This window comes from Triplophysa dalaica, chromosome 22 (genome assembly GCF_015846415.1).
Source record: "Triplophysa dalaica isolate WHDGS20190420 chromosome 22, ASM1584641v1, whole genome shotgun sequence".
In the NCBI taxonomy this organism is placed as follows: domain Eukaryota; kingdom Metazoa; phylum Chordata; class Actinopteri; order Cypriniformes; family Nemacheilidae; genus Triplophysa; species Triplophysa dalaica.
Window position 1 is genome coordinate 10,992,822 of NC_079563.1, and position 24,642 is coordinate 11,017,463.

At 39.3% G+C, this 24,642-nt stretch overlaps 4 protein-coding genes across 6 annotated transcripts; 2 read left to right on the forward strand and 2 right to left on the reverse strand.

The window, feature by feature from the left end:
• Positions 1–744: 744 nt before the first annotated feature.
• On the reverse strand, positions 745–7,754 carry proser1 (proline and serine rich 1). Of its 2 annotated transcripts, XM_056737224.1 has the most exons (12): positions 7,068–7,752; positions 6,884–6,949; positions 6,731–6,799; positions 6,562–6,656; positions 6,383–6,476; positions 6,195–6,305; positions 5,984–6,067; positions 5,811–5,889; positions 5,360–5,452; positions 3,207–4,587; positions 1,851–1,995; positions 745–1,690 (listed from the first exon to the last, which is right to left on the reverse strand). In XM_056737224.1, exons 1-12 carry the CDS (start codon positions 7,110–7,112, stop codon positions 1,565–1,567), a joined length of 2,388 nt encoding a protein of 795 aa, XP_056593202.1. In that variant the 5' UTR covers positions 7,113–7,752; the 3' UTR covers positions 745–1,564. The 2 variants fall into 2 exon arrangements, with proteins under 2 accessions (XP_056593202.1, XP_056593204.1); XM_056737226.1 differs by lacking the exon at positions 5,360–5,452 and having other exon boundaries at positions 7,068–7,754.
• A 228-nt stretch (positions 7,755–7,982) lies between these two features.
• On the forward strand, positions 7,983–14,397 carry vps36 (vacuolar protein sorting 36 homolog). 2 transcript variants are annotated; one of them, XM_056736426.1, is made up of 14 exons: positions 7,983–8,155; positions 8,339–8,407; positions 8,568–8,638; positions 8,720–8,834; positions 9,022–9,111; positions 9,555–9,641; positions 10,100–10,132; positions 10,224–10,301; positions 11,412–11,546; positions 11,789–11,854; positions 12,659–12,723; positions 13,029–13,113; positions 13,689–13,765; positions 13,861–14,397. In XM_056736426.1, exons 1-14 carry the CDS (start codon positions 8,060–8,062, stop codon positions 13,940–13,942), a joined length of 1,149 nt encoding a protein of 382 aa, XP_056592404.1. In that variant the 5' UTR covers positions 7,983–8,059; the 3' UTR covers positions 13,943–14,397. The 2 variants fall into 2 exon arrangements, with proteins under 2 accessions (XP_056592404.1, XP_056592406.1); XM_056736428.1 differs by having other exon boundaries at positions 8,035–8,155; positions 8,314–8,407.
• Positions 14,398–14,910: 513 nt separating this feature from the next.
• On the forward strand, positions 14,911–22,436 carry LOC130411640 (thrombospondin type-1 domain-containing protein 1). Its single transcript, XM_056736425.1, has 5 exons — positions 14,911–15,042; positions 16,041–16,165; positions 16,628–17,575; positions 19,218–19,376; positions 19,857–22,436. Exons 2-5 carry the CDS (start codon positions 16,108–16,110, stop codon positions 21,281–21,283), a joined length of 2,592 nt encoding a protein of 863 aa, XP_056592403.1. The 5' UTR covers positions 14,911–15,042; positions 16,041–16,107; the 3' UTR covers positions 21,284–22,436.
• Positions 22,437–22,469: 33 nt separating this feature from the next.
• Positions 22,470–24,458, reverse strand: fgl1b (fibrinogen like 1B). The gene is made up of 8 exons (XM_056736429.1): positions 24,165–24,458; positions 24,000–24,059; positions 23,693–23,921; positions 23,432–23,591; positions 23,230–23,327; positions 23,053–23,141; positions 22,779–22,969; positions 22,470–22,656 (listed from the first exon to the last, which is right to left on the reverse strand). Exons 2-8 carry the CDS (start codon positions 24,054–24,056, stop codon positions 22,473–22,475), a joined length of 1,008 nt encoding a protein of 335 aa, XP_056592407.1. The 5' UTR covers positions 24,057–24,059; positions 24,165–24,458; the 3' UTR covers positions 22,470–22,472.
• Positions 24,459–24,642: the final 184 nt, after the last annotated feature.

Genomic DNA, 24,642 nt, shown 5'->3' on the forward strand with positions numbered 1-24,642 from the left:
TCATGGGTTAATTTAAAATTATTTATCTAACATTAACATTGATAAATACTATAACAAAGTATTGTTCGTTGTTAGTTCATGTTAGCCAATGTATTAACTAATATTAATAAATCAGGCATTTTTTGTCAGTGTTGTCAGATTCTTACATTTTTTAGACCTAATATAGTTACTCATTTTTGAAATATGTAATTATAATGCATAATGTTTCCATCACGAACCTCGCTCATGTCTGACAACATTGTCTCACAATCCAGCTAGACAAGTAAAACTAAACCAAGGGTCAAATGGAAACCAGGAGCAACGGTCTCATGACAATGACGTGGTAAAGAGTTATGTGGTACATGTTTCCACTACTTAACAGTTCATCAGTTTATGTCGTACCGCATTCACTTTTTATCTTTTTATGTTTAAACAGCTTTCTTTAACCAACAGTTACAAAATGTTGCCGCTATATAACCAACTTTATGGGCCGTACAAATCCACCACAAACATATGCTACATATCTGTTTTTATAAAATTCTATACAAAGTTGGCAATATACATCAATATTAATTTTGTTTTGTTACGATCACAGACACAATTCTTTTCATATAGAAATCATGCACAATTTTAATTTCTTCTGTAGATACCAAAGATGTCGCAATACTGCTAATCTAGAAAGTTCCTGTGAGTTCTGTGAGTCAATATTGGAAAACCTCAAACCTATTATTTAGACATAAAACCAGTCAAGACGGACAACAGATATCTCTGAAGAAAGGGCTTTTATTTCATTATTCTGTTAGAACATACTAGACTAATCCTATCATATATTTTATAATATAATAGTGGAAAAAATGAAGTACTGCAGACTCTGCATTTATAGAGGTCTAAACTTTATATACATGCAGATTGTATGATACTGACCTCAGCATCAGTAAAATTGCACAACCGTGTAAATTTTGTAACACCAACGTTACCAACTCAAAGAAACAATTGTAGAGAAGCATGTTTGGGTAAAAACAAAAGGAAAAACCAGCTCAAACACAAAGAGAAAACACCAGCTTCACCCATTTTGAAAGGGTATTTACATGTACAGTATCTGAGGAAAGACCATTAAGGTTCATGATACAGGGTAAAAAAAAACAGTACAGTAAAGTTTAGACACCCACACTATTCACAGTTCATCTACTGGTGTATATTTAAAATTATTTCATCATTAATAAACGACAGTACTCATTTCATCAAAATGACAACGATGCCCTAATTCTACAAACAAAATAATACTAGAGATAAGTATCCATCTCCTTCATCCAAATACACACTTATTAACAGCAGTCCACCCCTCAGAGAACAATCTTCAGAGAAGTTCTGTGCCGAGCAAACCACATTGTTTTGATGACACACTTCTACAGGAACTGTCATTTCTAGTTTAACCAACAATTGACGCACCTTTTTCCATCCACAGCCTCTAAATGTAGAGAACCGCAGTCACGATGTTTGTTTATACATCATTTACTCAATCAAACATGATGCTTACACCGCAGGCTGCATATTTTTAAACATATTCCATTTCTTCGACAGGTAGTTACTGCCATCCCAGAGATGGGTGCAGGCCTGGCTGCAATGGGAAGCTCGAGCCAGCGGCTGAAGGGTAATTTGTAAACCCATTGGGCTGGGGAGGGTAACTGTCCATTGCTGATGCTGAATGAGCCTGTAACCACAAACCACAGAGACTTCAGCTAAATGGGCCATACAAACAAACCTTAACTGTTAACCACACAGTGAGAATCATATTTCAACTTTTAAACAAACATATGCTAGATCCAACCTCTTTTCTAACTTGAAAACAAGGCCAAAGCTAATTGTGTTACCTGCAGAAGTGCAGACTGCATGGCAGGGTTGTGTAAACCAGAGAGGGCAGGAGATGCTGCGGTGGAGAAGTTGGGCATGCCTGGGGGAAAAGACAGCAATCCTGGGAAAGCTCCTCCACCAGGGGCCTGGAGGCTACCAGTTAGCCTAAATAGCGTACAATGATCAAAAACACTGTAAATAATATTAAGAGAGGCTAACAGTTGTGTAAATGACATCAACCTAAGCCCTAAGCATTCAATATCGCTAGCTAGAATGTTACATGCCCGCTGCAATATTGCTTAAAGAGTAAATATTTTGTGACATATGGTCCTACTTTGGTTTATGAAGTGTCCAACAACAATTGTACATACAAACAAGGTGTAAAAACACTTTCATTTTCTAATAATATGCATTAATTATTACCTCACTTCTTGACTGACTCTCAAATGATTCGTTCGGCGATTCATCTGTCTAACCCTCTCCTGTCTATCAGCCTACTCTGATCTGATTGGTCAGATGGTCTAATCTGCTGTGATTGGTCTACCGCGTACAGTGAAATGTAATGTAAGCAGGCATTACACGGTGTCATGCAAATGTGACCCGGAACTGAAATTATAATGACAAACGACTCGTTCGTGTGATTCAGAGTTGAATAATTTTTTCCGAAGCCAATAACTTTGCTATTCGCTCACTTTCGGGTTTACAACTTGGTAGACTGCTTGCATTCACACACAGTAACATTACACTTTGCATGAAATTTTTAAGGAAATTGTAATAGTTACTCTTTAAAGGGATAGTCCAGTCAAAATAAAAAATCTGTCATCAATCACTATTCCAAACCTGTGTAAATTTCTTAGTTCTGCTAAACACAAAGGAAGATATTTAGAAGAATGTCAGTAACCAAATAAGTCTAATCCCCCATTGACTCCTACTATGATAATTAATGGGAGAAGAGTAGGAGTCAATGGGAGATGAGATCTGTTTGGTTACTGAAAAACTCCTAAATATCTTCATGTTTAGCAGAACAATGAAAGTTTTAGAGGTTTGAAACAATATGAGGGCGAGTAAACAATGACAGAATTTTTCATTTTTGGGTGAACTATCTCTTTAAGAGCTATAATTAACATGTCCTTTCATGTTGCTGTAAGTTTCCAGTGTTGACAGTATTTTCATAACTTAATTAGTGTGTAACACTCTGATAGTACTGAGAAACTAAAGACTTTGGACTTTAAAGGTAGTATTACAACTGGAACACGTCTACAATATGGAGACTAAAGAGACATCATTGTCCTGTACTTTCTAGGAAACCTACATAAATTAATACATGAATAGGCTTAAATTTAAGCTTTTGACCAATCAAGAGAGGAAAAACATACCCAGCCTGGCCAACCAGAGCAGGATTGAAGTTCGAGCTGAATGCAGAGGCGAATCCAGGAAGCACAGGGGAAGAGGATGGCACTCCTGCTGCGGCGGCCGCTGCGACTGCTGCCGCCTGGAGAGGTGCGACGGTGGCTACTGAGGAAGAGGCTCCTGGAAGCCCCATTAAAGAGGACAGGACTGGACTACCTGCTGCAGGAGACCCAACACCACCAAAACCTGGGAAACCAGGGTTAGGACCAGGGGGGAGACCCGGAAACGCAGTAGTGGTCAAGCCGAGGCCGAAAGGTGAGGGAGAAGGAGCACTAGAGTGAGCCAGGCCTGAATACATAGATGAGGCTGGAGGAGTAGCAGTGGACGAGGTGGAACAAGAAGACTGGCCTCCAGGGAACGGAGATATTGGAAAATGTGAAGCGGGGCTGCTTCCAGACTGGGAGCCGAGAGATGAGGAAAGACCGTGGAGTCCGGATGCACAGGCAGTGCTGGATAAAGAGGGCTGAGGGGAGGCAGTGCCGTGGGGCATGCCCATTGGTCGGGCAAGAACGTTGGAGTTAGGCATGATTAGGGAGCTAAGAGAAGGTGTGCCAGACCTTGAGGGTCCTTTGAAAGCAGAAGGGATGGGGCTGTTGCTTCCGCTGCCTCCACCATGCCGTGCCATGGCGTGGGCATGCTGTTCACTAAAGAACGCCCCAGCAGGGCTACTCATGGATGGCTGGTTGGACAGCCCTGAGTTAGGCTTAGGACTGGGAGAATGTTGCATGTTTGGAGTCAAGCGCCCGGGAGTGTGTGAGGGGGTGTAGCTACGGATAACTGAATGCGGCTGGGGGGAAGGAGCACCAGAAAACGAGTGGCCTGACTGGGAATCTAAGGAGGTTGGGTAACCCTTCTTAGAGGGTAAACCCATAGCAGCTCCATGAGGAGTCAAGGGGTCACCGGTCCCCCTATGTGTAGGTGTGCGGCCACCGGAAGGTGTTTCCGAACGGGGTGCTACATGAAAGGGAGATTGAGGGATACTTGTACTTGGCCCGGGTGTACCACAGGGTGTTCCAGATGGCGTTTTGATAACAGAAGGGGTGCTTCTACCAGAAGGGGGCATGGCAGGGAATGGGGAGGAAATAGGCGTGTGGCCACCGGAGTTAGAGGCAACGTGGGGAGAACTGGCGGGGACAGGGGGGCCTTTGATGACTGAGGGTGAGGGGGCAGGAGCAGGGGATGGGGTTAGAGGGTTTTGGGATGGGACCATGCCGGGGAACACTGGAGTGATTGGTGTGGTAGGCTGAGGCTGGGGGGTCGAAGGAGTTGTTGGGGTGGAGCTATGAGAAGCAGGTGTGCCAATGATGTTGGAGATTTGACTTTGCTGACTGGCAGGTCGACTGTAACCTGGAAATACAGAAGAATGGGCGCAATTTAAATTTGTAGAGAAAGTAAAAAAGGACAAAATGAGAACAGACACCCCATGCGTAAGGTTTATTAGTGTTGCATTAGAAGATGCATTAGAAAGGAAGCAAAATAGGAAATCTCCCATGCTGTGGCTTTACCGTAAGAGGTGCAAATTATGCAAAGCAAGCCTTAATTGTCTGAACATTGATTTAAAAACCCCATGAAATTGTTTTGGCTGCAGTTCTTTTCTGTCTTACACAATAAGGGGAATGCAAAAGTATAAGCATTATGCAACCAACTGGAACAGAAGTCGAAATAGGATCATGAGCTCCACAAGAAGCGCTATTACACAAACAAATGGATGACCTCAAAACAGACAGACTAAGAGTTCAATGTGCAATAAAAAAAAAAAATTCCAATTTGATTTCATTGGGTCCTTAAAACATATAACATACTGCCCCCTTCTGAGTTATTGCACACATATATTAACAACCACTGAGCATTAAAAAAAAATCTAAAATTATATTTAATGTGATAAGTGAAGTGTGTAATAATATGCAATTCTGTTGTCGTTTACAGTGATTTATTATACCATATTATTTTGGTCAGAAAAGAACCCTTGGAGAGCATTTTAAGCATGATTAAACTGCATATTATCGATGCTGCAAGCAGGTTTAGAGCATGCTGTGGTGAGGTAGAATCTACAGACAGCATTTGTTGGCAGCTGTTAAAGGCAGCACACAGCGCTAGCAACAGCAACTGCACGTTGTACCTGCCAAACTGGGAGTGGATCGGTAGGGTGGGGGTGGCACATTGGCGTTGATGACCCCGCCCACTGACACCAGACCTGCGTTGTTGTACGCACCTGAGCGGTATCCGGAGAAAAGGGTGAGAATATTCTGAAATGTTGGATGAATAAGAGCCTCTAACCCCTTGCGAAATTTTATATTATGTGAGTGCACAAAGGCAAACACTGTTGGCATATGATTCATCAACTTTGTTCAAAGATTGTTCTGGATAAGACATTACCATGTTTGATGCAAGTTTTGTGGCTTTACCTTCATAACAGCCTTTTATTTTTGGTGCCTTCTGTTATGTTATCTCATGTATTAAACCCATACATGCTTTTTAATGTGGAGGATCAGCTCCACAGCTTCATTCTAACTTATGTTAACTTGTCTAAAACAGACGTATGTATGTAATACGAAAAAAGAAGGTCTTACTTGGAGCGATTGTTGCATGTGGCCGGCAAGGTGGGATAGGATATGGCACAGGTCTGTGTGGATTGTACGTTGATGGTGACTGGTGAAAAAACAAAATTGAATGTAAAGCAATAATAAAAAAAAGTCTTCAAAACAAATGTATGGGCAGTATCACCTGTCCAATTAAAACATACCGGTTTGCTTGGTCCAAGGATACGTGCAGCAATTCCCTTTCCATCCAGGTTTGTATCCTCTCCTTCCTTTTTGCCAGGAATTCCCTTAAAATAGTCCAGTCAAATGTAAAATGTTAAAGAGCTACATTTAAACACAGCCCTAAATAAATCTGCAATTGCATTTAAAATCAGACACAACATGCTTTCTTGTGGGAAGGGTTAATAGACTCACAGGAAAGGATCCGGTGACCTTGCTGGGTTTGCCTTTGGGATAAGGGTTCCCCGGGATCATCCCGCAGGATGAAATCATAGCTACTGGAGCTTTACATCCCACCTTACATACCTGAACACCATACAAAGCCTATCATTCAATCACTTAACTACAGTTTGTAAATTCACATGAAGAAGATTAAGTTTTACCTGCTCCAGGATCCTTCTTGCATGTTTCTTCTCAGACAAGTGAATACGAAACGTGTCTTCCACGGGACGGTAGTTTTGAGCATCACAAATATTTCTGTCCAGAAAACAGAATAACCATTGATGTAACAACATGTTTGGTTTATATAGATATTTGTTTAATTTCTATAACGCACACTTACAGAGCAATGAGTTCCAGTACAATGATTCTGTCCTTTGAGAATGTGAAACAATTAAGGATGTTTGCAACCTTTGTTGTTGGAATTGCAATCATTTTCTGCAGAAAAAAAGCTCAGTAAAAAAGACTGTGTGGAAGGATTAAAATCACGGGTGAGGAAGCAGTACGCTTACATGTTGCAGGGCTTTAACTGCTTTTATTTGTGGCTCTGCCCAGGAGAAGTATTTTAAAATGTCAATCACCTAAAACAAAGTAAGTGGATTTAGACATGTGCATCAGATGCAACGTACACCGGCATACAGCTGAATTTGTATTGTTTTACATACCTGCTCACTGGAAAAATACCCATGAACCTGCTCTATAGCTTTGATTCGCTGATCTGTCAAAACACACTTCAGAAAAATATATATACATTTTACTGGAAGAAACATCACCCACAATTATTATTACAGAACACAGCCTATGTTAAACCACAAATTTAACAAAACACTTTCGTTAAAGGCATTTTACCTTTCTGATTTCGTCCAAGACGATGTCAAAAGATTTCTTGTCCATCTTGTCTGTCGATGCTCTGATCCCTGTATTGATTACCAATCCCACCTACAGCATCTCAATGACAATCCTTCATTCACTTGCTAATGGTAAACTTCATGCAGTACCCGTTATTGTGATCCACAGCACCGATTTTCATATTATTCGGCTTCAGGAATCTAATCGAACCTTTTAGCGAAGATAAGTGCATATAAAGTTGTGTCTATAAAATAGCGCAGCTGGTCTCTTTAAATTGAGACTAGCATCACTGACATGAGAAACAACAATAGTCCAGTGCTAAATCGACACACTGTTCAAATGCATCATTGTTCACGCATAGGCTTGTCTTTTATCATATCTGTGCGATTACTAATGTCCACGATGTTGCACAGGCTCATCGTTTTCTCGTTGATTTAGTTTAGCTTTATATATTTTCGCTGTTTGTTGGGGTTTAGCTGAGATGCTAAAGGATGCAGGACGTGTGCGACTGTTTGTGTCAGGACCCCGACATGAAAGCACCTGTTCATTAATACGCCTCAAGATTAGTTCAGTTATTTTGCACTAAACCACGCTCTCAGTGACGTTTCGTAAGATATTTATATGCGTTGTGACTTGACTATTTCTTGATAATTATGTTAGCGGTATTTTTCTATTTCTGTAAAAAAATGTCTAATCATAGATATACATTTCTAACTTTTATGGGTCTAATGGCCTACTTTATAATGTGTGTGAGAGATTCTATAATATGGTACATATTATATTATTATATTGTTTTAAAATATCTTGTTTATTGATTTTTTTGCATTTGGATTTATAAAATACATAGTAATATGGGGAGGAAACTATTGAATGAATTGTTTCCTTTCAAACAGGCAAATTCTCAGACACCTAAGCGGAAGTAAACAGTTGTAGCTTCATGTGTCCTCAAATCCTCTCTTTTTTTACTCCAAATATTTAATTGTTTTAATAAAATGGACAGATTTATGTGGACAAATGGACTCCTTGAGATGAACGAGACGTTAGTTATCCAGCAAAGAGGAGTGCGATTTTACGACGGGGACGATAAGGTATTTTATTAGTTTAACGTTAGCTGAACCAAGTTATGTAGCGACAGATACAAATGCTGAAGTTGTAATATGTTTTAGGCTGTTCAAAAATATGTACAGTATAAATGGATAGCTTATATTTGAATAGCAAGAGCAAATGTATCTTTATTTACATACAGGTCTCCTTTGTTTTCTTCATGACAGGCTAAACTTGATGTGGGAATTGTTCTACTGACTACACATCGCTTGCTCTGGAGAGACCAAAAGAACCACGTAATGTTATTTAAAGTATTTTTCACATCTCTCCAGTTTTTATCCCCACAGTCCAATTTGATTGATGATAGAGTTGGTTTAAATGGTAAAAAAAACATATCATCTACGTCAAAGAGAATGTACATAGATTACTTACACTTCTTTTTGTGCTTCTCTGTAGGAATGCTGTATATACATGCCCCTGTCACAGATTATATTTTTTGAAGAGCAAGCAGCAGGCATTGGAAAGAGGTCACTTTTTTTGTCACGCTTAGTATAACTCTAAGTGTGATCGATTTTGTTAAATAATCCATTGCTTTTCAAACCCCACAGTGCCAAAATTGTCATCCACCTGCACCCGGTCTCCGAAAATAAGGAGCCAGGCCCCTACCAGAAGAGCAAGTATTCTTACATAAAGTTGTCCTTCAAGGAACATGGGCAGATTGAGGTAAGAGATTAACGTAGCTTTGATATTTGAATTATGATGCAAAGATAAGGTTTGCTTCCATGTGCATGAAGCTTATAGCACAGCTAAATCAAGCTTCATACAGTTACAAACTGTAGGCAGTCATGACAAGTCAGATGAGTGATGATAGGAGAAGTAATATTTTTTGTAATTTGTTTTTCATGTGTAGTTTTACAGACGTCTAACAGAGGAGATAACTCGGAAACAATGGGAGAATACGCCTGTGTCACAGCCGATACCCACGGGAACAGGACCCAAGGTCAGAGGTCACATTTACACATTTATTTACAACAGTAACCCTTTGACTGAGAGACTGCATTCAAAACACAATACTTTCTGGCCTCCTTTTACCCTTGTATCTCTCCTTTTATTTCAGTTTTGATTAAAAAAACACGTAGTATTCATTTCGTCCTCTTGGTGGCACTGTAATAATACACTTTGCCATTTGACTCATTTAATCATATTGTTATGATACTGTTCATATATTTGCAAGACGGTTCTTTTGTTTTAGACAGTTTACAGAATTTGCAAGAAACTTAATAGTTGCTTAAAGATTGTGGCCTGTAAACGGCCCTGTAAATTACTCCATTCAAGCCCTTTCCTTCCTTTGCCTTTGTTATTTGTTAGTGTGTATGTTTGACTGATTGTTTGTGCGCGTAACAATGAGTGAGGGTGATATTTTTCCCTGCTGTTGTCCTGTAGGCAGGAAGGACACGCGCTGTGGGGATTGTGGGTATTGAGCGGAAATTGGAGGAGAAGAGAAAAGAGACAGATAAAAATATTTCAGAGGTATGAAAGATTAACACACATTCACAATGAGCTATATATAGAAAACAGAAACACACTGATGTATTATCCATAGACTGCATGCTTGAGATAAACACAGATAATCGGGGTACAGGAAACCTGCGGCCATAATCAAGCAGTGAGGGCTGTGGTCCCATTCTGATGGACCCCTGATGTGGGACCCTGCTTGATGACCTCATAGCTCTGAATAGGCTTCCTGGCAGAGCTATAATAGAAGATTAAAAGAAAGCAAACAGAGGGGCACCCAAAGTGCAGTGGGATATCCTGTAGGTGTGGGTACAAAGAGTGATTAACAAGTAATTGCAGCTCCTGATAAGGGCTATAAAAACATAATAGGTATAAATAAAAGAGGATAAAGTGGTGCTGATGTGATCAGGATGTGGTTGGATGTCTTGATCATTGCTTTCTCTTCATATATACATTCTTACATCTGTTTGCAGGCTTTTGAGGATCTAAGCAAACTGATGGAAAAGGTCAGTTTAAGTAGATTGGTGGGTCAGTTATCATACTGTCATGTTTAAGTTTATACCTCATGCTTGTTTTACTCACTATCTCCCCCTGCAGGCTAAAGAGATGGTTGAGCTCTCCAAATCTATTGCCAATAAAATCAAAGACAAACAGGGTGACATCACAGAAGATGAGGTGAGCTTCGGGCAGTGCATGGAAATTGTAGATTTACATTTACTTAAGCATTGTACATCTTAAAGCAAGCACAGGAGGTCTACTGAGGACGAAAGAGCAAAACAGTATCCAATTGGCTAGAATATTTGATGTCAGACGATAGTTAAAGCGGCCCTAACACACAGGGTTTCTGCCAATCTCATATTAATCTTGAGTACCTATAGAGTAATATTGCATACGTGGTATCTTCGAAGAGTATTTCGTTTGATCACATTTATAAAAGATAGATACAGCTGTATGATTCCTTCCAAAATCATACGCTGCTTGCGGAGGGGAGGGGTATGCTGAACTAAAGCACATTATCAAAACACAGTCTAAAACAGTTTATATTTACGAAAAAAGCTTTCCGAAACCTGTTTGATCGCTGGGGGAGTGTATTGAGCACAGAAATACTACGTAATACGGCCAATTCGTTTTATGGCAATTTGACCATGTTAAGCATGAGAAGACAGCACTTTTAACATTGTAAAGAAGTCAGAATGCATGACACAACGTTGCAGCAACCCTTTAAGAACATACGTCATTGTACATAAACATTTGTATGAAGAGTACCTTCAGTGAAGCCATTTCCCGCAATCTACCTCAAAGTCAATTACTGCTTCAATCCTTCTTCAATTAATAGGGTTATTGGATCTTAGATTATATTTAGTAAATTGTTTATTTTTCTTTATTTTTGAATATTTTGTTTCAAAGACGATAGATATAGCCTTTACTGAAAGATTGTGTTTGTTTATGTTTGTATGCGTCATGTTTTTTGTCTGCTGAGTGTCTGTAAAATCAAGGCTTGGCAAACATTAGCAGCATAATCCACAATGAGCTCAGCAATCCTGGTCACTCACAGTACACACATCCCACAGGTGTGTTACGATCAGGAAATTACATAATGGGCTGGTTTCCAGGATTGAGATCAACCAATCAGAGCACAAATGATGCACCTATGCTCTGATGGAGCATAATGAAATAAATGATTTTTTTTGTTGCATGGACGCATTGCTTTCACAAATGAGCTCAGCTGATTTCGTTATAGATGCAGGGTTTTTTTCATCCATGTTTGTGTCCGCTATCTGACAGACTATCCGCTTCAAGTCTTATTTGCTGAGTATGGGCATAGCCAACCCAGTTACCAGAGAAACACACGGTTCAGGAACACAGTACCACATTCAGCTCGCCAAACAGCTCGGGGACATGCTGCAGGCTCCACTGGAGGTAATGACTTTACTGTTTTTATATTCTCATGGGACCGCTCATGCATAATTTCATTTGAATGTTTCTATTATTGGATTTAAATACTCCACAGTCTCTTGAACCTGAGGCATGAGGAGCCTAGCACACTTCCACAGAATTGTGTTTTCTAGACATTCCAGTCAGACGTGAAAACCAGAACTAAGAAGGGTATAGTAAGCGATATATTTTCTATTTTACTGTTCTTTGTTTATCAATCACTCTAGGAACGGGGAGGAATGATGGCCCTCACTGAAGTGTACTGTCTAGTGAACAGAGCCCGAGGGATGGAGGTAAGATGCGCCTGCACAGGTACAATTACAGATCTTCTAATGAATCAGCTTCTTCAAAGCGTATAAAGGCCTGCGTGACTCACTATAGAGGGCAACAGTGTCTCTCGTGACAGAGTTATTCAAGGCTGACCCTGATCTCCTGCCCAGCGGCATTAGGCATGACAGCCATCTGGAGAGATCAAAGCATTTTGTCACCTTTGCTACACTGTAAACAAATCGCCCCCTTGATTTCATTTAAAGATTGAACACTGCACATTTTTTTCATTGACTATGAGTGGATGTATTGTTTTGGGGGGTGTTTAAATTCTTATATAATGTTATCGCCAAATTCTCAGGTGATTTTTTTTTTGGTGTGCTGTCTTCACAGTAACTTACAACTTTGCTTTCCAGAAAATATTTTTAGTTTTGGAACAAACGTCAAGAAAACATTTGAAGAGACATATAGTAAAAATGTATAGAAATAAGGGAAAAATTATAGAATAATATAAGAATACATGGTATTTTTGCACACTTTGTATAAGATGTATTTTGGTGTATTAGTGTTTTTATGTAGCAACCAATTAGTGGGAGGAGTCATCATGTCACCCACATAATGACTCCTCCCACTTATCTGTGTTATAAGAATATACTGACTGTATTGAGAATATCAGAATATTCTGAATGTATTTACATTCAAAACTGTTAGTATAGTGTTAATATATCCTAGACAGTAATGCATAAGGCATATAGACGTGTGTGAATATATATCTGATGATTATTTCAAAACTGATGGATAAATATTAATCACACTTTGTTTTTTCTCAGCTTCTCTCTCCAGAGGACTTGGTCAATGCCTGTAAGATGTTTGAGGCACTTAAGCTCCCTCTGCGGTAAGGTTTTGATAATTTTTTACGTGTATATGTTTGCGTGGTTAAAATAAAATCTGTACAAATCAGGCTTTGAAGGCAGAGGAAGGTCAGTGCGAGATCGGTTAGCCACTTCCTGGCAGACTTCCTGTTTTCAGGACCCATGTCCGCCCTCTGTCTCTTGTCTTCATTTTCCACCTTTCAAAAGAAAGCAACAATGTGGGTCACGGACTGCAATAAGACGCCGTGCATTTTGCCTACTGTCAAATTTCAGCTGCGATCTTCTTAAGTTCTTATTGTGATCAACAGTTTTTCTGTCTTTTCTCAAGGTTGCGAATATTTGACAGCGGGGTGATGGTGGTACAGCTCCAGTCCCACAGTGAGGAGGAGATGATTGCCTCAGCTCTAGATAATGTGAGTGACATGCCGTCATATCCCGCCATCCGTGAAATCACTTGTGGCCGTTCAAACATCACACAGTAACTTGTCGTGTTTAATTGTGGGTTTGTTGAGTGGAAATTGGAGGAGATCTGTGACCACAAACTTGTACAGCCATTTCTTCAATAGAAATAGAAATGGTGGCGCTCAAAGTCTTCATTGTATTAAATGAACCACCTTCAAGTGTTTTGGACAAGACACGGCTAGCAGATGTGTCGGGGGTGGTGGTGTTTTAGGTCAAAGGACTGGAACGAGAGGTGTGTCGGATCAGAAATTTCCATCCTTGTAGAGTCCAAGGCAGATGTGAGAATGTTCAAGAAAACAAGCACATTTCTGTGACTTGTTGGCTGTCAAGCACCAATTATTGCCTCACTCACTGCGGATCCTCAAGTCATATTTCAGCCCAGAAATTAAATTATACTTTAATTAAATACAATTAAACCTGTTTCATGGTTTTTAGCTTTTGCAGTAGTCCAGAAGCACACACAAGTGTTTATTATGTGGACATCTATTCAATTTGATTGTGTTGTCCTTTGTTTTCTGTATTCCAGGTGACTGAAAAGGGCTCACTTACAGCTGAAGAGTTTGCCAAGCTTTTAGGACTCTCAGTTCTTCTTTCTAAAGAGCGGTATTGTCTATATTTCGCAGGAATACATTTGGTTATATAATAAATATTCTCAAAGCAGCTTTCTATGTTAATATATTTATATCTTTCTTTTTCAGATTGTTATTAGCCGAGAAAATTGGTCACCTATGCCGTGACGATTCAGTAGAAGGTCTGCGCTTTTATCCAAACCTGTTCTGACGTATGGGATGATATATTATCGACCATGACTCTCAGATACTTCCTGCTGGACCCCCAAAAACTGAGCTGACAACCGATTAGCCCTTGCTCTGGACACATGTGGCTCCTGCTTTCCACTGTTTTTGTCAATACCGTCTTTCATAAGTTTTGTTAAACTACCTGTGTGTGTTACTGCATTCTTTGCCTAAAGCGGGATTCATATGTTATGTATTTAGCAGATCATTGTGAACATGTTCAACAGTTTTTTCATGAACGTGTGTGCTTCCAGTTCCATGTTTAATGCTAAGGACATTTGTACAGCAGGATTTCAGAGGGAGGAAGATAAAACAAACTTTTAAAATAAATAATCTGACATCAGAAGATTAAGAGGAATATGATTCGTCTCATAAAACATACAGTACCACATATTTAACAGACTGGTGTGTTAAAAGTAATTAAACATATTTTGACTTTAATTTCTTCTCTTATTTATCGTTTTCTTGTATCATTGCTATAGAATATTGCTGCTTAGTCAGTTTTCCAATTTAAAAAAAATCACAGACCATCTTTTCATGATCAGGTATTTCTGATAGTTTTTGTAAGATCTATTTCAAGGAAAGGTGTGAGCCAACAATCCCAAAGTGGATTGCAATGGAAAGTTTGTACCTAAACGTAGTCTAACATTAAGCAATAATAAAATAAAGTTATTATTAAATGTTACTCTATCTAGGCAGAGACTTCCCAACTGTGAACTCCATTATCGAGGAGTGGATTTATATCCACAACTCATTGACATCTCTGGTAACTTTGACTCTAATGTTGGATATGGTTGGAAGTTGAAAATTATACAATTGTTCGTTATCACTCATTGGGGAGTCTTGAAAGCTAAATAGATTTTGTAGAGACGGCACACAATGATTTCCTTTACAGGAGCCGGTAGGGGAAGCAGGGGTAGGCGCGCTCACGCTCAACGGAAACGCGCGCTTAGATCATTGCATTTTGCGCTCCACGCATTCATTCATTAAACGCGTCAAACTAAACCCACGGTAACATTGCTTTTGAACCCGTCCAGGAGATAATGATTCAGGAAAATATCTGATTTACGCACCTCAATGTCATACGTGAGTAATCTAATCTTCTCAGCTACTGACAGTCTGTTTTACTATTTCATTTGTGTTTATTGCACGTTCTCAAGTTCACCGGGTTTATCTGAGAATATTGAGAGTAGAATACAACATGATGTTATGGATTTAGATGTGAGAGTTAAAGTAGCTCACCTCAAACTAAGCACCCGTTGACTTTCAATAACAGGAATAAAAATGACCATGGAATGTCAATTGATGCTTATTTTGAAGTGAACCACTCCTATCAAATGTAGTGTTCAAATGTATTGCTATAGTCCAGTACAGTATTTATAGGGTAAAATAGGAACCATAGATTTTTGTTATTCTTAATTATTAGTATGTTTTGTATTTTGTATATAATGTGGTCTCACCAGAATTACCATAGTTTAAGTAATAGTTATTGGTAGTGATAATAATAAACTTAGCTCTGTATACTGTGGTAGGCTATATGAAACTAGTTTTATATTGCACTTATGCTTCTTGTTGTCCTTATGTTGTTCAAATTGCTTCCATTGTTTCCTTCATATAAGTCGCTTTGGATAAAAGCGTCTGTTAAATGACTAGATGTCAATGTAACTAAATCTGCCATAAAACATGGTTAATTTGACTATTTTAAGAGTAGCCTTTGTGGGGCTACTCACAAAGGAAATTACTTCTTTTCTCAAGATTTTGAGCCAAAAGCACTAAATATAAAGATTTTCCCTTTAGCAGTGGGGTTTTTGTAGGATTTAAACCTATTTCAAAACTGTCTTAAATTAAAAGTTTAAATTCCTGTTTTCCTTCAAATCTAAAACGGTGATGTAGGCCTATTTTGGTAAAAGCAAGTGACCAAAACTACACTAGCAATGCAAACACAGTAGGCAACTACAGGTTAAGTTATGATACAATTTTTCATATAGGCGTACATTGGGGCAAGTTGCCGCATGTGTCATATGCTGTAATTCTATATAGTCTGTATATCATTCACCCTTCTGTCTCACTGATTTTATTTTCAGGACAGAGGAAAAAATAGTGCAAGGGAGTGATGTGGACAAAGAAAGATAAGAGTTTGCAGGAGACGGAATGACACAGGGCTTTCCTACAGTGACCCCATTTCTCCTGCTCTTCCTGATGGGATTTGGTGAGATTGGCTTCTTATATATAAAGAAAGTCTAGTAGTTTATCTTAAGACTTCCAGCGCTGTACTTTCACAGGGATCAACTCCCAAATTAGTTTAGTTATACGATTCAACACGCAAAACAGAGTTTAACCGCAGGTCTGTGATTGGCGGTTTGGAGTGTATCAGGCTCAGTTGGAGAGGAAAATGGAGGGGGGAAGGGAGGGTCACTTACTCTTCCTGCGCTCTCTTTCCTTGGATGCTTTTGTTTTTTCTGCAGGAAGTGACCTGCACAAGCAGCGTTTATAAATCACAATATGTGTATACGTTCCCATGATGTGCTAACAGACAATCGTGGAATTTTTCTTAAACGCCAATTTTTTATTATCAATCAGACATTTTCTGACGGGCAATAAAGGTGGAAAAACTAAATTCTGCAAGTGTGATGCTAATACATATTTTTTTGTTTGTGTTTCTTTTCTGTAGCTATGGCTGGTATCCATCTCTGGCCGTCAATGCACATTGCTTTAAGCAACGCCAGCGTGTTTGTGGATTACAGCACCGACAGCAACATCACCGATCACAAACTGGCTGTGGCATTGATTGACATGGACAGGAATGTTACAGTACTCACCAGGTCACTTTCCTTCAGCCAATCAGAAGGGTCACTGGAGTTCAACTGCTCGTACTTCCTGTACGCGGGTAATTTCAGATTCAGGCTGGAGCAGAAACACAACCAGGTTATCTCTAATCGGACCGACATCTGGTGGTGGAGCCCGGTTCTGCGTGTGCACTGGCCCACCTTTCACCTGGCTATTGATCGTGGCAACAACAACCGAAGCGCTGACGGATTCAGGATTGGCGTATACACCAATGACCACTTCCATCCTTGTGCTAATGGCAAAGCCTCATCTCTCTTTCTTGATGTCAGCTATCTGGAGCAAGGTAGAAACACCATCAACAAGGTTCAAAACCAGATAAGACATCACATCAAAGTGGTTAGGTCCCAGCACGTCGACATGGTTTGCGCTTCCCCACTTACAGAGCATGGATTCATCCAGATTACCATCAAATCCCCCCACAACCAAGAGGACATCAAATCCTCAGGTCCTCTTTATCTTTCGAGCATCTTCTCCTACAAGCTCCTTGTGGATAACATCTACAAAAGTGGCTGTGTGGGAACCGTGTCGGTCCGTCGTATCGCTCCTCCCTGTACGGCCACCAGTGGAAAAGTTCTGGTGTATAGGGAAGAGGGGAAAGAGAAGTCTTCTACTCATATGGCCTTAAACTTCATCACTCAAGTGGAGAATGATACTGAGTTTAACTGCTCTCTCTTTGACACCGGCAGGAATAAATACTGCTTTCATTTCACACTTGGCTACATTCAAGCTCCCAGTTTAGCACATTCTTGTGTTGTTGTGCAACGGCATACAAGTGAGTTAGGCTTGTGGGGGATCTGTTACTGTTCAGATTTGGTTTTGCTATATTATCATCGCTGAGATTTTTTAATGAGCTTTTTAAAGACCTCGCAGTGACAATGAATTTTATAATTTACGTTCTTACATCATTTATGTGTTACACCGTGAGTAGATGGGATAAAATGACAGACAGTAAAAAGTATATTATACATATTTACTGTTACTACAATTGTTTAGGTTGTTAAAGGGATAGTTCACTCAAAACTACTTCTTCTGCATGACACAAAAGGATATATTTTGAAGAACGTTGATAATCAAATAACATTGTCCCACATTGACCTCCATTGTATGAACATAAGACCACATAGACATTTCTCAAATCATCTGCTTTTTGTGTTCCGCAGAAGAACGTTTAATATTCAGGCTTTGAATGACAGGAGGGTAAATAAATGATGACAGAATTGTTATTTTTGAACTATCCCATTAAAGGTCCACTGTATGAAATTTAGAGGCATCTAGTGGTGAGGTTGTGAATTGCAACCAATGGCTCACTCTACCCCTCACCCCTCCCTTTCGGAGCACTACGGTGGCTGACACAGAACTAAGATGTTTTCACGTTTTTGCTTCTTTGTCGAAGGAGATAACGTATTTTCAAAATGCCCTCTGAAGAGCAGTCTGTCCGTTTAGGGCTACTGTAGAAACAACATGCAGAATTTCATGCAAGGGGACCTGTGGTGTATGTAGATAGGTAATATTCCTTAGAAACCACCCAAACCAGTGTTGTGTCTAACTAGTTACTAAGTAATAAGTGACTGTAATTTATTTATTTTATTTGCTTGGAAAAAGTAAGGTATGGGATTACTCTTATTTATCTGTAATTTAAAAACAGTTAATTCTTTTGTAATTTTGCTACTGTGTAATTTATTCAATAATGACAAACACATCAAAATTATAAGTCTAACTTTAAAAGGTATGCTTTGATGTGTCCTTCTCACATTTGTATTCTTTGGTCAGTTAATGAGAATGATTTATGTAGTTATTTAGTATTTATTTGAATTAATTAAATAAGCCGTTTCATGTCTACCCTTCAATCAATTCTAATGAAGTTGGATGTGGGATATAGAAAGTAATTAGAAATAAGAAAGTATATTCTTTTTGTAGGGAATAATTTGACTGTAACCTAATTACACTATTGAATATGTAATTAGTAACTAGTAATTAATTACTTTTTCAGAGAAACTAACCCAACACTGCCCAAAAAACATTAGAATCAAATTGCAAAAAAAAAATCAGCAATCAGAGAGATTCTGCTACAACATAGCGCTGTGTTTAAAAACACACACATTTTCTTTATAAATTGCGACAATGTAACCCTGTTTGTGAAAACCCGGCTAGTCATTTTATGTGGTTTACCGTTTTCAACATAAAATCATCCTACATAATGCGAAGAACATTTTGTGAAAATATAACTCCATATCTTTATTTTCTGAGAAGGCCATGTCAACAATTGACATTTTTTATGGATTGGTCGTTGTTGCTTCTTTTCTCATAAATGAGACTTTAGCCTGATTTTCACAGTTGTTGAAGTTGTTTTTGTTTACATATTATTCATTATTCATTATTTTCAATATATTTATCTAATTGTTGTTGCTCTGAAGTAATGTGGGGTCCGTGGCAGCCCTGGAGTGCTTGCAGTGTGACGTGTGGTGAAGGGGTTCGAGAGCGCGTGCGTGAATGTCTGCTGCCATCTGGTGGTGGGATGCAGTGCACCGGCATGGTTCGAGAGCAGTCGTACTGTTCATTTGAGGACTGCATTGGTAAGCATTTCGTTCCTGGACTATTCAAGTCTGTTTTGCATTAAATTAAGTCTTGATAATAAAACATGTCTTCTTCTTAATAAGAAAAAATACAGATTTATTAATAATTCCATTAATAATATGACTACTAACAGTATATTCGGAGTGAGTAATATGTCAACCCTACCATAAAAAAAGCTTTTACCAAAAATTTTCATACTGATAGATCTGAGCGTTTATATGTATATATTTTTTAAGGTCCAATCTGTAATATTTTAGAGGATCTATTGACAGAAATGCATTATAATATACATAACTATTTCTTCAGAAGTGTATAAAGACCTTACAGAATGGGACGTTATGTTTCCATGACCTTAAAAGTCAAGTTGATTCAACATATTAGCAGTAAATATGTTCTTTGAGAATTTATATTTCAAATTTGGACTGCATCTGTCACATCCACAATGCTAGAACTGCTCCAATCTATCTTCTATTTTTTAGAGGAGATTCCACCTTCATCCCTCACCCCTCCACCAGCCGTGAGCTCCCTTGGTGGGAATCTCATGGTAGTCACTGGGATCTCCTTGTGCCTGGCTGTGATCCTGGCCACCATCTTGATAACCGTGTGGAGAAAACTCTGCCGTGCTCCAAAGTGTAGCTCCATGCGACGTGGATCTATGCACTCCCCCAGTGGTCGGAAAAACTCAGATGAAGCTTCCATCTGTGGTCACAGCATGCAGAGGCCCAGTTTTTCTGACAGTGTCCAAGCAGCTCCTCTACAAAAAGGGCTCACCTTGCCTGCAAAGCAAGGACCGTCAGACCGGGTTGTCTTGACTCGCCAGCAGAGCATATCTCTTCCCCTTCCTCAAGACCCCGAGAGGATGTCCCCTTCTGGCCAAAAGATTGTTCCACCTGTATTTGGATACCGCTTGGCTCAACAGCAGCTCAAGGAGATGAAGAAGAAGGGGTTGAAAGAGGCCACTCAAGTCTACCACGTGTCCCAGAGTCCTGTGGATGACAGCATGTTGGAGGCCACAGCTTCAAACCCGGCTAGCCTAACTCCTGTGCCTAAGGAAGTTGACAGCCCAGAGGAAGCCAGCAGCAGCCATTTCCGCTTGAAGTCTCTGTTTCTTGAACCCACGTGGCCTCCAAAACACACAGGAGGCTTCTCAGAGAGACACAAAGGAGACATGTTGCTGGGCCCAACAAAGTCTGCCTTCAGCGCTAGCTCCCGTGTGCTTGAGCGCACAGCGGATTGGGTGGAGATGGTCGAGCGCAGCAGAGTAAACTACCCCCAGAATCCAAATTTCAGAAGAACGGCAAGCTTCCATGAAAGCAACCAACAGCAGGTTCCTCCATCACGACCCTACAGAGAGAGAAGCATGACCCAAGTGACTCCCCGGCAGCTTCCAGAGGGCAGTTGTCGCAACAGAACCTTGGAGCATACGCTACCTGAGCTTGAGGTCTGGTCCTGCTCCAACCCTACTAATAGATCGAGTGACCAAAGGAGGCGGCCATGGGTGGACACGCCACGCTCCCAGTCAAACTCCTTAATGGTTCCTAAATCCGCTCCCGTGACACCCACGAAAGAACCCCCGGTGGATCGCCACAGGATCACTCGGAGCCCATCTTCCATCATGGAAAGAGCAGAACAAAACTGGAGCAGAAGAGGTCCCTCTCCTATCCAGAGGAACATCCTGGCCAGGAAGCTGCGGGAAGCGAATTCATCAACTTGCCAAAGACAACGCAGTTCCACGTTCTCTACCTCAGAGCAGCGCAGGGGGCGCTGTCGCAGCCTTCCTCTTTCTGCAGACTACAGTAGCTCCCCTTATAGTCTCACAGAGTCTGAACAGCAAATGATGGACAATTCTGGATACTTGGGTGAGGAAGATGGAGTCGAAGTTTTGAATGTTCATAGACTCAAATAATCGAAATTTGAGAACGTTCCCTACACTCATCCAGGAAGCCTTTTCAAAATAAATGGAGTAAAGCACTTATTTATAATTTTACTCCATGTGAACATTTCTATCTGTCAAAGACAAGACAATTATTTGTAGCATTTTAAATTCATCGTTCGCCTGCGAAATGAAAATTCTGTCATCATTTACTTGCCCTGTTGCTATTTTAAACCAGTGTGATTTTCTTTCTTCTGTAAAATACAAAAGAAGATATTTTTTCTAAATGTTGGTTACCGAAAACTATTGGTCCCCATTGACTTCTATTGTGTTGACCCAAAATGTTCTTTTGTTACTAACATTTTTCAAAATATCTTCTTTTGTGTTCTGGAGAAGAAAGAAAGTCAAACAGGTTTGTAATGACAAGAGAGAGTAACAGATGACAGAATTTTCATTTTGAAGGTGAACTATCACTCACGGAACAACCATTTTCGATTTCTGGTCGATTTAATACACATTACAGACACATTTCATCGCTGTCCTTCCAAAGCCTTGTATGTCCAAATTTGCATTTTTTCAGAAAATGGAAAAAACATTGTACTTTTTAAATGATTAAATACTGTCTTGTCAAAATTGACAATCAGTTTTTAATACTTTTTAATTATTGGATTTTTGCAAAAAACAGTGATAAACAGTAATTTATGCCAAAAAATAAATACCATGAAATATGGAAATATAATGTCTCAGAAGGACAGCATTTTTAATATGCATTTTAAAAAAAACGTATGCAATTTACTTAAAAAAACATTAAATATTATTTTTATACTTTTTATGACACAAGAAAGAATAATAATTTGTATTATGGACAAAGTTTGGATTAGACTGAAAAGAAAGAAAAGAAAATATGACAAAAAGATTTTGTCTGACAAAGTTAAAGACACACACATACACACAAGAAATATATTACACTTTTTCAGTGACACCTCAATATGTTAATGCTTCTTTAATAAGTTTTTTATGAAGTAGTATTATATAAAGAGTTAAAACAGAAAGAGGCAAATAATTTTACACAACTTATGATGTATTATTTAAATGGAAACATAAATCCACTGGTTCCTTTGCTTTGCCGTACACTCTGCTCCATTTTTGTTTTATAATAAACCGCAGCATTTAATGCATAAAGTTATACTTTAAAATACATAAATGTGTATAATGTATCATTTTACTCTGCCGGTCCTGCTCCGCTACCTACATTATCCATGTACCCGCTGGGTCGGATCTTCATAGAAGTGTGTCTGAGAGAGTACCACAACCCTTTCCATGTGCTCCAGACCACACCGTTGTCATACTTGGCTTTGTACTCGCCATCTCTGTAAAACCTTCCATTAAGATTTGCAGCGTGACACCTGTGTTCACACAAATATGTCAACAGGTAACACGTTTGGATAAAAGCGCAGTAAATGCATAAATGTCAACACAAACAATTGTCCTCCCTGACAACATAGCATATTATAAAATGATGACTCGCCTATTGTACCACCAGCCCCCTCGGTTTTCTACAGCACAGCTGCCCTGCCTGTAGCGATCATGATCCTGATCGATGGTGCTAAATTGCATGCCGTAATGAGAGGCTGACCACTGCTCCACCATATTGGCCCCTCCAGACAGGGCATCCCCTGCCTGACCACTGTACGTCCCATAGTGCAGCCGGTACTTATCCTGAGGATGTGAGAGAAGAGAATACACAATCACCCTCCTTGAAGAATGTTCTTTCGGTTTTGAAGAAACATTAAGCATCCTACCGTTTCATTGGATACTCTAAAGCCGTCATACATTGCGTAGGACTTCTGTCCTTTCCAGTCCATCAAATCGATTTTCATATCATTCTCACCTAAAAGGATTTTGGAAAAATAATTGTTGGAGAGATATAATGACCAGCTCATACAAAGTGTATTCTCTTTACCAATGCATAATCCTACCGTCATGAAGCAAGACGAGAATATGATCATTCCCAAGCCAAAATTCATCTCTACTTGTTTGAAAGTGACCAAATCCATTCTTATAATCCTCCCAATTTCTGTTGGTATGAATAGTGGTAATCAAACTATTTGTGGGTTTAAATGTAAATACCAAATATATTAGAGAAGAACCATCATGAGACACTGCACCTGTTAGACCTACCTTTCAAAATTAACTTTCCCATTAATTCGCTTTTGAATCACGGTCCAGCCCGCTCCATCATCCATGTCACAGTACACCAGAAACGGTTCTACTGACGCTTTGGGTTTGATCCTGTAGAATCCGGACCCTGGTTTGAGTCTATCATACAACTCAGAACAATCTGTTATATATTACAAAAGTAATGAATAAGAATTAGCCTTCATGTCCTTGCGATGGTTTGGTTAGATTTTTCTTACAGTTTTAAGGTTGAGTAAATATTACCCCTGTCATGAACTAATAAGGTTCCCCCAGTACTCGGTAAAGTTGGTAAAGGTTCAGTGTTGTTTTCATATGTGTTATTGTGCTCCTGTGGTTGTAACTTGAAGCGACGGTGATTGCGCAGATGCATAACTTTCCACTCGCCGACGAACAGTTTGTTATTAAGCTTGCGTATCTCTTCCTTGAGCTTTGACACTTCAGATAATGTGCATTCTTCCTCTGCCTTGATAAACTAAAGACAACGTATTTGTCATATAATGTCTAAATGATGTTACACAATCATTCAACTTACAAAAAAGTGGCAACTTACCAACATCTGGAGCATCAGCAGAGCGAGAAACATCAAAATAAACAGGAACTGTGACATGATCTTCGAATACAAGGAAAAAAGAAATCCGTATTGAAACACATAAAAAATACACAACAACTTTAAACCGAACACAAACCAAAAAGAAAAGGTACAATAGAGACTTACCACAGCTATAAGTTGTGTTCTTCACTCTCCTGGTTTGGTATGTTCAATGAAATGTCCTCCAGACTTTCTTCTCTAATATTTATAGGCGCCGTTGGTTCCGCATGGTCCACATTAGACGTCCATTGAACGACGTTTCATCTTTCCCAATTCCACACATACCACAACCAATAACATGAATGTTTTATTGATCATTTATGTGGCATTCTGTCTTTGGAAAACAGAAATCCTCAGTGAAAGAAATTCAGCATTTTCTTCAGTTCATAATAAAAATGAAGAGAAATGAAGAAATGGGATTCTTTTACAAATTATGAACCATTAGTGTTTTATCAAAACCACAACAAAAATAATTTATGTTGTGGCTTCTTCCTGTAGGCTAGGATTGAATGGTTTTATGTTGGCATGAAACATCTCACCAGTTTAACCCAACAACAGTATAACATTTCGATAAAAATGTAATTTAAACAGTAAATATATGAAG

Excerpts from the sequence above, each read along its gene's own strand:
- proser1 (XM_056737224.1), bottom strand. The coding sequence starts at position 7,112 with ATGGACAAGAAATCTTTTGACATCGTCTTGGACGAAATCAGAAAG. Across the intron at positions 6,477-6,561 it reads GTACTGGAACTCATTGCTCT|AAATATTTGTGATGCTCAAA; the intron begins GTAAGTGTGCGT and ends TTTTCTGGACAG. Across the intron at positions 5,453-5,810 it reads ACATGCAACAATCGCTCCAA|GTGCGTACAACAACGCAGGT; the intron begins GTAAGACCTTCT and ends GATACCGCTCAG.
- vps36 (XM_056736426.1), top strand. The coding sequence starts at position 8,060 with ATGGACAGATTTATGTGGACAAATGGACTCCTTGAGATGAACGAGACG. Across the intron at positions 9,642-10,099 it reads CAGATAAAAATATTTCAGAG|GCTTTTGAGGATCTAAGCAA; the intron begins GTATGAAAGATT and ends ATCTGTTTGCAG. Across the intron at positions 13,114-13,688 it reads TTGCCTCAGCTCTAGATAAT|GTGACTGAAAAGGGCTCACT; the intron begins GTGAGTGACATG and ends TCTGTATTCCAG.
- LOC130411640 (XM_056736425.1), top strand. The coding sequence starts at position 16,108 with ATGACACAGGGCTTTCCTACAGTGACCCCATTTCTCCTGCTCTTCCTG. Across the intron at positions 16,166-16,627 it reads GCTCTTCCTGATGGGATTTG|CTATGGCTGGTATCCATCTC; the intron begins GTGAGATTGGCT and ends TCTTTTCTGTAG. Across the intron at positions 17,576-19,217 it reads TGTTGTGCAACGGCATACAA|TAATGTGGGGTCCGTGGCAG; the intron begins GTGAGTTAGGCT and ends GTTGCTCTGAAG.
- fgl1b (XM_056736429.1), bottom strand. The coding sequence starts at position 24,056 with ATGTCACAGTTCCTGTTTATTTTGATGTTTCTCGCTCTGCTGATGCTC. Across the intron at positions 23,922-23,999 it reads TGCTGATGCTCCAGATGTTG|TTTATCAAGGCAGAGGAAGA; the intron begins GTAAGTTGCCAC and ends CGTTGTCTTTAG. Across the intron at positions 23,142-23,229 it reads TCTCGTCTTGCTTCATGACG|GTGAGAATGATATGAAAATC; the intron begins GTAGGATTATGC and ends AAATCCTTTTAG.